We start from the raw sequence: 12,139 nt of genomic DNA, 5'->3' as shown, positions 1-12,139 counted from the left end.
ATATATGTCCACATAAATGTTGATAGCAGCATTATTCATAATTCACACAAAAAATCCACTGATGAATGGATAAACCTACATATACTTTGTCCAGCCTCTTCAATTTATTTTACTCTACAGATCCAGTCACACGTGTAGGTAGATGTACACAGTCATGCTAATGTGGCCATTTGCAATAGGGACTGGAAACCCTCCAAGGTTACCATTTATTACCATTAAATGAAGCACACTTGAGCCACACAATGCAATACCATTCAGACATTAAAAAGAGGACTGGTGTGGCGCAGTGTGTTGGGTATCATCCTGGCAAACTGAAGGGTCACCAGTTCAAGTCCCAGTCAGGACACAAACCTAGGTTGTGGGCCAAGTCTCCAGTTAGGAGCATGCCTCTAAATAAATCAAAAGCTTCTCTTAAAAAAAAAAAAAAAAAGGACTGTTCTTGCTTATATGGCACAATTTGTAGCAACCCAGATAGGCAAAGAAAACTTAAGGGAAGAAAATATTAGGGGGGAGGGAAACTAACTACATCTATACATCTCCTTTGCTAACAGTCGACTCCAAAATGCGCATGCATTGCTGTTTAAGTTACAAGAACAGCAACTGAGAGAAAACAAGTTGCCAAGAATGGGACCAGGTTGTCATTTGCTGAGGATGAGGCCTTAAGTCTTCCCTACAAGCCCAATAAAAAGTAAAACACACACTACACCCACAGTCACTTTATGTCTTGAATATCACATCAAAACAGACTGATTTAGCTGTTGGGTTTTTTGTTGTTGTTTTTGGCCAGGACACCTGAAGAAATCTCTTACTTTCCCCTCATGCGGTCTTACAGAGAATGCACCCTTCCATTTATCTGGGTCTGTAAGCCAAATAACAGCATTTTAATTGTATGTAATGCACCACCACTCTTTCCTCAATATTCTGCTTGTGATATTTTCTGAAGCTAATTCATTGGTCACTGCCTCAGAATAGCCAGCCATGTTGTATTTTTCTCAATGAAGTAGGAAGAATATTTAATCCAATAACTTTGCTGTCAAAAATGTACTTTGTCAACAGGATTCTGTCTAAACAAGCTTGAAAACATGTACATTTAAAATCACATATACTTTTGCATGGTTTTAGATTTTAAAACCACATCCACTTTGGCCTAAGTGAGGCCCTGGCCCAGGCATGTGGCTTGGTTGGACATCAGCCTGCAGAGCACAGGGCTGCAAGTTTGATTTCCCATCAAGGGCACCGGCCTGGGTTGCAGGCAGGACCCCATACAGGGCATGCACAAGAGACAACTGATTGATGTTTCTCTCCCTCTCTCCCTCCACTGTCCCCATCTAAAGATAAATAAAATCTTTTCTTAAAAAAGTCAAAGGAGGCAGTTTTGCCTACACTAATATAAAACAATTGGTCTGCTAAGAAATAATGTGAGGAAAACACAATGTGAATGTGCAAAACAAGATGTTGCATGTTACCATGCTTGGGTATGGTAGAGAATGTCTATGTGTATGCACTCAGTCTAATTCTGCAATGACTCACAAGAAACTAGGAACATACATTGCCTCTGGGGAAGAACACCAGGTGGCTAAGACCAACTTTTCACTACATACTGCTATGTACCTTTAGAATTAAGAATTCTATACCATGTAAATCCATTATTTGCCCTAAAATTAAATGCTATTAAACAAAGTTCCTTTGAAGAGGCATAAATAACCAAGGCATAATAAGGACTGTGTGGGTCATCCACCCACAGCCCTCTACAGCAGGGCCAATTCCACGGAGTACACACCATGGTGGGACCTGGTCTCATCCTCAGCCAGCTGGCTTCACCTCCTACAGTAGCACACTCGAGTTACCACGGTCCTAGCAGATGCCAGCAAGGAACAGGGACTTAAGGTAAACACTTCCTCCTCCCCCTTCAGTTCTCTAGAGCCACCATCAACGCTGAGAAACCTTCCACTCTCCTCTGGGCTTTAAAAGAAAGAAAAAAGACCATAAACTGTCCATCAATCTAGAAAATTGTTTCTACGGCATTTCTGTGTTCGAACACTTTCGAAATTAATGTTCTGACCACTCGAGCTCACCTGGTGCATCTACGGTGGCTACGGGCGGGAAACACTTTTAAAAATCCCAGACATGCCAAGGTTTACACATAACACACCAAACAGAATGCAAATTCCCGTAAAACTGTAGACGGTTGCGCTGTTTACAAAGCGTTTCCACATACATCATAGCCTTTGATAACTTCTCAGGCTTCAGTGTCAATCCTGGCAAACCCAACCGCTGCCAAATTCGATTTATTGTCCTTCGAGAATTGTGGAATCAGCACTAACAATAAAACAGTTATCAACGGGCTGCTTTTCTACTTGCTGGTCTGGGTGAGATTTCTCAAAAGTGACAACGCCGGTCATTTAACAAGTTGACCAGGTTTAAATACCACACACTCGACAAGTTGTATCTTGCGACCCCGGAGGGGAAGGACCGCGTGCAAGCGCTGGGGAGGAGGCAGGGCACAGAGCACCAGAGAGAGGAGATGTCTGTCTCGACTGTCTCGCCCGGCCGGGGCACATCGCCCCAAGCAGGACTCCTATCCAACAGCGAAAGGTTTGGCAAACGCCACACAAACAGCTCCCATGCGGGCGTGTTCCACGCGCTCGGGGAATTCTCTGAGGTGACTCCCAGGTTCAGGCTCCTGGAAGGGCCAGCCCAGCACACAACCCCAGGACGTGGTATCAACCAGAACTTACAAAAACCCTGAAGTGCCGAGCAGATGCCTCCCATTTAGAAAGGTGACCCCCGGCCCACCTTGCTAGGGTAGGAGGGAGGCAAAAGGATAAAGTTACGGCTCGCCACAAACCCGTATGGCAACTAGGGGTAGGGGGACGCTCCGCCGGAGCCAGGCTCCTGAAGGGGGGTGTGTAGCGAGCTGGGGCTTTTATAGAAGTGGAGTGGGTAAAGGCGCCTCGACTGCAAGGGGCCGAGGGGAAGGGAGTGCTGGGGTCCCCGCACAGGGTGCGGCGTGTCTGGGGCGTCCCGCCACGCATTAGACCGCTGGCTCACCGGTGATGTCCAGGTACAGGTCATCCTGCTGGTCCTGGCGATGCAGTTCCTGCGACGTGGAGCTACGGCTCTTCTTCGCTCCCAGCGAGGAGGAAGAGCCGCGCCGAGAGCAGGGGGGCGCGGCGGCCCAGCTCGCCCGCCACTCGCTCTTCCGCTTCATGGAGGCAGCCTCGGCGCGTCAGGGGGCCACAACCATGGCCCCGCGCGCCCGCTCGCCCGACGAGGCCACCGCCAGCCACGCGCGCGGGCGCTCGGGGCAGCGGGCGCGGAGAGGCGCTGCGTGGACGGCGGGAGACCGCCGATCCCGGCGGGAGGCGACCGCGCAGGAGCTGGGGGAGGGGCAGGGCCCAGGGCGCCTGCCCCGCTCCCTTCGGCAGTTGCCGCTCGACCGGCGCGGCAGCCCAGGCTACAGCGCCTCCTGCCGCGGCCGGCAACCCCCAGCCCGCCCCCAAGTGCCCGCAGCTCGCTGGTGCGGAGGAGGCGACGCTGCTGCGGCGGGCGGCTAGGGCTGCCTCTGGCCGCCTCGGGTGACCACGCACGCCCACCGCGAACGCTGCTGCGGTAGCGCCAGAGTAAAGCGAGCCGCGGCACCCGGGACCCCAGGAGGGCTGTTCCGTGGAGCTTCATTCACAAAAAAGGGCCCACAACCCTCCTCGGGGCCCTCAGACCGAGGCCTTTCATTGGTGAATGGGGCGTGACGTCATGGATACGGGGCCTTTCTACAGGCAGGTACCCGTGACGCCATAAAGAAAAGTCTGAGTGGTTCAGCCAATCAAAGGTAGAAGTGTGTGGGCGACACTCCACCAGCGCCCCAACTTTACTGTTTTTTCTGTTCCTCGAGCTGAAAGACTCCAGTTCCCTACTTAGTTTCCAAGGCATTACATCCCCGTCCTAGTAACTCTAGTTCTTTGGCGTGTATAGTATTTAAAGGAGTTTTTGGTTTTCCTTGTAATCGCGCCAACTGGAGGAGGACTTTTGTCATGGCTTCTGGCTTGGACTGATTAAATTGTGCGCCTCTATATAGACTTAAGGTAGATTTGGTTTCAGAATTTAACGAGCTGTTCGAGTCAGCTTTTGATAACATACGCGTAGCATTCGAAAAGAACCGGCACGGGTTCCTTAAGGAGTGGCTAAAACTACGGTGGAGACAGGATATACAGCAGTGGTTTGCATCTCGGAGTCCAGTGCCGGCATCGGCTTAGTAATTTATAGGCTAATTACTAATGTTTTTCTTACCTAAGGTATCTACAGGTCAAGTTATTGAAGTATTGAAGCAAGTGGTGAATTTAATTCTTGAACCTTTTATCTTGCAAATCGAAGTCCATATCCCTTTGTTTTTCTACTGGGTTAAAATAACGCCAGAAATTTCTGGAACTTAACCCACATTTGGCAGGACCTTTAAACAAATTTCCATGGCAGGCTCTAAAAGGATGAGAAGATTGGAGGGCAGTCTTTACATTTCTTAGCTCAAAATTCTACGTCGTGCAAACAACCGGTATTCCTAATTTTTCTCCAATATTTTCACCTTTTATCCTGTGGTTCCGCAATTACAGCCGGCTTCTAGAAGATTAAGTTGAATTCAGTCAGTCCTCCAGGAAGCCTCTCAGAAATGCAAATTTTGATGGATTGCCTCCCGGATGGGGTCTTTGACTTCTATTGTTGAAGGCCTGTATCTAAAGCACTGCTAATTAAGGAGGAAAGGGGGCTGGGAGTTGAGGGTTCAGTGTGACTGTCTCAGTGGAACAGTCTGAAAGTAGAGCTCAGCCACTTAGACCAGAAACTTAGCAATCGTGTCCATTCTTCTCTTATTTCCCGTAAGGAAATGGGTAAAGGCCTGAAATTAAAGATGATCGACGTTTTTGTCTGTAGGGTCAGCAAAGAAGCTAGAGACTTAAAGGCTGTGGTACGTAGTGCAAATGACTTCAGAAAGCAGAAACCCGCGGGTCCCAGGTCCATCCTCTGTTCTAATTGGGAAGAGGAGACCTTTCACCCTGGCATAGGAGCTCAGCAGTAGAAATGCCACGCTTTCCAGACTATCCGGAATTTCACAAGAAGAGGTCTCTTCTTGTTGTTTGTTTTGTTTATTGAGGTATAATTGGTTATAACGTATTTGTTTCAGGTGTACAACATAATGATTTGAAATTTGTAAATATTTCGAAATTATCACCACAGTAAATCCAGTTAACATCTCAGTAGGTCTTGTTTTGAATAAGTATTATATGGGAGCTATCCCCTTGGCTCTCTAGAATATAATTCAAGAACTGGATGACTTATTTATTTGAGAGTGGCTTACATAAATGGCAAACTAAAGCGAAAATGCCAAGAAGTTAACTTAATTTCTTTTTTTCCCCTCATCTTCAAATACAGTGTTTGGGCTAGAAATTCTAACAAAGTGCATGTTTTCAATTTAAAAAATGTCATAAATACAGATAATTATACTGTTTAAGCATTTTTACATTTTACAAATATATATTTTATTAAAGGTTTTGTTAGTATAACATCATTAAGAGAAAAAGTGTATGATAGCACTTTATAATTATGCAGAAATATCTTCCACTGTTGGAAAAAGAAAGTCTATGTGCTTAGTGTACATGTGAAAGTTTTAAACCCTATTTATATTTTGTTCTTAGGTCATGTTTGGATAGGGGCTGCAAGTGCTGTTTCTTACAGATACTTGTTCTGTGGTTGCACTTGAACAATTCGAATCTTCCTGCGCTTCAAAAAAGGTGACCTCTGGGCTCCTAGAATTTGGCCATGGGAAACGTAGTTTGCTTAGTTGGTTGGTGAGTCTTTTGTTCATTGTTTGACCATTAATCATAGAATTTTAGAGCTTGGTACAGCATCGACACCATTTGGTCCAAGTGTGTCCTTTCGCAGTGAGGACCTGGGACCCACACCAGTGGCAGTGGCAGGGCTGGGGGCAGGACCTAAACCCTGCAGGACTCGAAGTTGTTTTTCTCTGAACTCAGAGAACAGATGCTCTGTCCTCTACTTGTGGGCAGCACAGGAAAAGCTGCAAAAGGAGGGGAGGAGTTCTAGGTAAAATTCACCCTGAGGGAAAACAGTTACTACAGAGTATTTTCTTAAGTGTGTATTTCAAATGAGTCGTTCTGAAAAATTTTAAATCTTACACTGAAATTTGGAGAAACTGGTTGATACGTACATGATGCTAAAGTTTTAATAATAATACAAGTTTTAGAATCTGGATTACAGCTTTAATTATGTGAAGATAATTTGTTTAAGTTCAAAATTTAATTAAAACTAGAGGGCTTACATGAAGGCATATGAAAAAATGGACACACACTAAAGTCTTTACTAGCATTCTATTTCTTTGAGAAAAATTGGGTGTGTCTCATTGGATATTCTGGCGATCTCAGCATTAATTTGAAATCCCCTGTGTTCCTGACCTTGTGAAAAGGGTGAAAAATGGATATTTACTGAGCTCCCATCAGAGGCTTCACACAAATGCCAGTAGGTGTTTTTGTTGTTGTGGGAACGGAATCCCCCCTGTACTGGTTGCAGGTCAGGTCCTTATCCCAGGTCCTGCACTGAGTTTGGTTTGAAAACCCATGCTCTTCTTAGGGCCTGCACCATTCTTCACGGGTGGGGAACAGAGATTAAAAGGATCTTTTTTTGCAGATGGATTTTTGAAATTGAACAACCTGTACAGTTGAGTAAAAGTTGTAAATTTTTTATTAATTTTTTGGACCGCAAACCAAACTCTGTAATTGAGGATTTTTAAAACAATATTCCTGATATTAATTTGTGGGGTTTTTTGTTATGTACACTTGGTCCCACACAAAACACAAAATAATAATAATAATGGAATGTTGAGGAAAGGGAGTGAACATTCTGGTTGTGTGGAGTCTTGTGATCAGAGAACCACTGAGAATGCTTCCACCCCAAGGCGGGAGAGACCTGTGCCTAGGGAACTCAATAAGCAGCATAGAACTCTGTCTTTCATTTACTTTTTGAAAAATGCTGGCATGCATTTAACATACTGTCAGATACTCAATATGTCAATGAAGTAGAACGTAGTAATCTGGGAGAAAATGAAAAAGATAAATGAAGATCAGTACATTCATGCTCTCTTTGGCTAAATGCTTCTACGAAGAGTGAGGGGGTGTTTGTGCTCAACCTGCTGGTTAGCTTCAGGAATCTAGGTCTTCTTTTATGATACCGGCTTTTTATCTGAAGGATTCTTGGTGGCTTTTTTCCCCCAAGTTCCTGAGTAAGGAATTTTTCTTTCTCTTTGGCTCTATCTCAAATGACCAAAATAATGTCTCTACATGTTACCATATTTTTTAAATTATTTATTTATTTTAGAGAGAGGAAGGCGGGGCAGAGAGAGAGACAAACATCAATTTGTTTATTCACTTATTCATGCATTCATTAGTTGATTCTTGTATGTGCCCTGACCAGAGATGGGACCGCAAGCTTGGTGCTCTAACCAATTGAGTTACCCGGCCAGGGCTGTCACTATATTTTTTATTTTTAAATAAAAAAAAACAGAGGTGCCCTGACTGGTGTGGCTCAGCTGTTAGGGCATCATCCCGCAAAGCAAAAGTTCGCAGGTTTGATTCTCAGTCAGGGCACATGCCTGCGTTGCAGGTCTGGACACGGTTGAGTCACATGCAGGAGGCAGCCCGTCAATGTTTCTCTTCCTTTCTTTCTCTCTCCCTTTCCTTCTTTCTAAAAATAAATAAACAAAATGTTTTTAAAAACTTTGTTTAAAACAGATGTGTATATACATATGAAACTTCACCCTCACACCCCAATCCTACCCTCATAGATAACCACCTTTAACAGTCTGCATTTAGATGAAAAGACAGCTTTTAAAAAAAATTAATTGGTTCATACTGTGCATATTTTCTGTGAACTGTTTTTTTCACTTAATATACCATCTTGAAAATTTCCCTTGTCAGCTCTTATGGCCAACTTCATTCACTCTAATGGCTGTATAGGTTTATCTTTTTGTTTTCCAGAATTTATTTTCCTACAGATGGACACTGAGGTTTTGAGGGCGGGGGCTGCTATTGCAAACAAGGCTGCAGTGAATGTCCTAACAGGTGTATATCCACAGGAGACAGAATTACTGGGTCAAAGGGTATTTACTTTTTAAATTTTGATAAAACTAACACTATTTGTTGGTACCTGTTTCCCCACACTCTTGAAAATTACTGATATATAATCAGTACTTTAAAGTTTGAGAACAAAAATGATATCTCACTCTTTTCATTGCATTTCCCTGAGCTGAGCATACTGTAAAGTGGTCATTAGATGTTTGAAGTATGTTTCTCAGAATGCCTTATTTGCCCATTTTTTGTTTTCATTTTCCCTTAGATAGGTGGTAGCTGTTTATATATTATGGATATCAGCGGTCTTTCAACTTTTGCTGATATTCCCTATCTACATATTTTTGTCATATTACTCCATGCTACAAAACTTTTAATGTCCAATCAATTTTACCAACTTTTTTAAGGGGTCTAAGCGTTGGATCTTATTTTTCCCACCCCAGTATTTTAAAAGTATTCTTTATTTGCTTCTATTTCTTTTAGAGGTGTTATTATATTTAGCTCTTTAATTCAGCTGGGATTTATATGGAGGACATAGAATAAAGTAAAAATCTATTTTTCCCAACACTTTTTAATTACAGAGCCCATCTTTCCCCACTAGTTTGAAATGCTGTTGTTTTATACATACAGTTCTCACATGTACTGTAGCCTGATTCCAGTCTATATCTATATTAACATTTTTTGTCTATGTCCATGCACACTACTTAGATGATAGTAGCTTTATAGTGTGGTTTGGTGTTCAGTGGGATAAGTTCCTTCTTACTGTTATTCTTTTCCAAAGAAACTTTTTTTAAGGAGAGTTTTTGTTACTTTTATGTACAAAAAGCAGAACAGCATACACTTAGCCAGCTTGGTGACGAGCTCTTTAGCCTTGGCTGTTTCTAGCTTGGCAGTGAGAACCACTGACTTTGGAACTAGGATGTTACCCCCTAGTGATGGTAGAGCTCATCATATCTGTCATTGTAATTGGTCCAGGTGGCTTCCACCAGCTTAGCCAGAGGTGCATTGTCTTCTGAGTTAACCTGTGTGAAGGCAGTGGTGGTGCAGGTCTTTCTATGGACTGGACACCCCAGCCTGGACTTCCCCTTGATAAAGCAGTAGAGAACCCCATCTTATGGCTCACAGCGCAAGCAGGAAAACAGCAAGCTTGATGGATCCGCATTATGTGAAATCACACAGCTGGGCCTTCTTGTTCTCCACCAGGGTGCTTGACAGTGTTAATCTCTGCTGGAAGGACAGGTGGCCTCTTGATGGGCACATCCCCTTTGCTGGCAGCTTTTTTCTCAGCCTGGGACATCAACCTCTGTTTCTTCTCTTGCTTTGTCTTTGGTCTGTACTTGTGGGTGAGCTTGAGCAGCTGAGTAACTAGCAGTCCAGGTCAATTGGTCAATGGCAGGAGGCACTCTCAGATGCTTATATAGAATAACTCTGCCATTGCCGCCAAATGTAGCGGGGCCATGTGTCACAGTAGGTGAGGTCCCTTTTGCGCTGGATGAAATTCTTGGGCTTTTCTCAAATGGGATTTACCACCTTCTTGGCCTCCTGCTTCTTCATGGCAGCGGGGGCTGGCACTATCTTCTTCCCCTAGCCTTCTTTTTTTTTGGCATCTTGCACAGCAAGAGCAGAGAGAAAGCCAAAGTTTTATATATGTGTGTGTGTATATATATATTTTTTTAATAACCCTCATCCAAGGATATGTTCATTGATTTTTTTTTAGAGAGAGAGAGAAGCATCAATCGGCCACACCCCCACCCCCAGCATGTGTTCCAACCAGGGTTCAACCCTGAAACCCAGGCATGTGCTCTGACTGGGGATCGAACCCACAATTCCCCTGTGCACGGACCAATGCTGCAAACAACTAAGCCACCCAGCCAGGGTGAAAGGTATTTTTGTAATATGGCTATCTCCACCTTAAACTAGATCTCAAGCTTTGCCTAGCTAAAGAATGAGCTAAAAAGAGATTACAAGCCTCTTGATGAACACAGCATCACCAATAAAATATTACAGATGAAAATGTTTAGCCTGAATCTAATCAAGTCTTGAGGTCTGACTGTAGTTCAGAGGTAATATACCAAGTAGAGGTAAATGAATAATAAGAAAACCATCTAATAGATCCTAGTGTGGGTTTTTTTACAAACTCTATCTCTTCAACAAGTAAATGTGATGGAAAAAAACTGGGGGGACTTGTGGCCAATGAAAAGAGTCTTCAGGACATAACAATCAAATGGAATGCCCCATCTCTGGTCTAAACAAACCAGCTATAAATGACACATTTAGGACAAGCGGAGACATTTATGAATGGACAGCATCAGGAGATATTAGGGGATTATGATAATAATAATAATGCGGTTATGTAGAATGGCCTTATTCTAGTGCTGTGGACTGAATTGTGTTTCTCCAAAATTCGTATGTTGAAGCCCTAACCCGCACGCCCTCCTGTGGGGGTGTCTGGAGGTGGGGCCTTCCTGAGGGAATTTAGGTCCAGATGAGGCAGTGAGGGTGCAGCCCTCACGTCGTGATTAGCTCCCTTATAAGAAAAGGATGAGAGAGAACGGCCCTCTCTGTCTGCCCTATGAGAACACAGCTAAAAGGCAGCTGTCTGCAATCCAGGAAGAGGGTCCTCATTAGGAACCAAATCAATCAGGACCTTGATCTTGGGCTTCTCAGCCTTCAGAACTGTGAGAAATAAATGTTGTTTAACCCGCCCATGCTATGCGACTTCGTCACAGCAGCCTAAGTCAACTAATCTGTCTAGGAAGAGGCATACTGGGGAATTTATTGATGAGGTGTTAGAGTGTAATACTTTAAAATGGTGCAGTAAATATACACTCTATATTTCATTCTATCAATCTGCTTATCCAGCTATGAAGGAACTATGGCAAAGTATTTAATTTTAAGGATTATTGAGTTCAGTAGAGACAGCCCAGGGCAAGTTTGAGCTGGAAGGGCTCTGGGCAACTCTGTGCTCACTGAGGAAAAGTAATGAAACGTGGGCAAAAGAGATCCTAAGAAGCTGAGAGGCAAAATGTTATCATATGTTTTCTTTGTGCAAACTTGCCAAAGAAATTTGGCAAGTTTTCTTGCCACAAGAATTTCTTGTGTCCACAGGAACACAAGAAGCACTCAGGATGCTTCAGTCAACTTTTCAGAGCTTTCTAAGAAGGGCTCAGAGAAGTAGAAGACCATGTCTGCTACAGAGAAAGGAAAATTGGAAGGCGTGGCTCAGGCCAATAAGGCCCGTTGTGAAAAAGAAATGAAAACTTACATTCCTCCTAAAGAGGAAACAAAAAGGAAGTTCAAGGATTCCAATGCACCTAAGAGGACTCCTTCAGCCTTTGTCTCGTTTTGTTCTGAGTATCACTCACAAATCAAAGGAGAGCGTCCTAGCCTATTCCTTGGTGATGTGGCAAGGAAGCTGGGAGAGATGCGGAGTCACACTGCTGCAGATGATAAGCAGCCTGACGAAAAGAAGGCCGCTAAGCTGAAGGAGAAGCATGAAAAGGATATTGCTGCATACTGAGCTAAAGGAAAACCCGATGGCACAAAGAAATATAGGGAGTCATAAAAGCTGAAAGCACTGACTGATGTAGCTCAGTGGAATGAGCGCAGGCTGGCCTATGAGCCAAGGGGTCTCCGGTTTGATTCCTAGTCAGGGCACGCCTAGGTGCAGGTAGGGTCCCCAGTGAGGGGCACATAAGAGGCAACCACACATTGATGTTTCTTTCCCTCTCTCCCTCCCATCCTCCCTCTCGAAAAGTAAATAAATAAAATGTTCTAAACAACAAACAGAATTATTGAACCCAGGTAATTGTTGTTTTTTCATTGTCCTATTTTTTTCTGTGTTTGAAATTTTTCTGATATCATGATCAATTTTTCTCTATATTCTCACATATTTAAAAATTTTTACTATGATTTCACCTGGCATAGCATTTCATTTCTAGATTAACTTGAGAAAATTTATATATCTACAATATTGAATTGTCTAATAGGAATTTCTTCTTTTAAGTATATTT

The 12,139-nt window shown here is 43.5% G+C and overlaps 1 protein-coding gene and 2 pseudogenes across 7 annotated transcripts in view; 1 reads left to right on the top strand and 2 right to left on the bottom strand.

The window, feature by feature from the left end:
* Nucleotides 1-3,694, bottom strand: part of CDC14B (cell division cycle 14B) — a 104,578-nt gene extending 100,884 nt beyond the window's left edge. For 5 of the 7 annotated variants that reach the window (XM_037056191.1, XM_037056184.1, XM_037056182.1 and 2 more), the window contains exon 1: nt 3,052-3,694. In XM_037056191.1, the coding sequence (XP_036912086.1) occupies nt 3,052-3,211 (160 nt within the window). In that variant the 5' untranslated portion in view covers nt 3,212-3,694. The remainder of the gene's footprint in view (nt 1-3,051) is intronic. The other 2 variants (XM_037056183.1, XM_037056189.1) reach the window with 1 other exon arrangement.
* On the bottom strand, nt 3,554-9,887 carry LOC118993686 (60S ribosomal protein L7a-like; annotated as a pseudogene).
* Nucleotides 9,888-11,112: 1,225 nt separating this feature from the next.
* On the top strand, nt 11,113-11,711 carry LOC118993685 (high mobility group protein B1-like; annotated as a pseudogene).
* The last annotated feature ends 428 nt before the right edge of the window (nt 11,712-12,139 follow it).

The sequence above is a fragment of the Sturnira hondurensis genome, unplaced genomic scaffold (assembly GCF_014824575.4).
Source record: "Sturnira hondurensis isolate 20B ecotype Veracruz unplaced genomic scaffold, ASM1482457v3 Scaffold0008860, whole genome shotgun sequence".
NCBI classification, from domain to species: domain Eukaryota; kingdom Metazoa; phylum Chordata; class Mammalia; order Chiroptera; family Phyllostomidae; genus Sturnira; species Sturnira hondurensis.
This window is presented reverse-complemented; position numbering and strand designations above follow the sequence as displayed.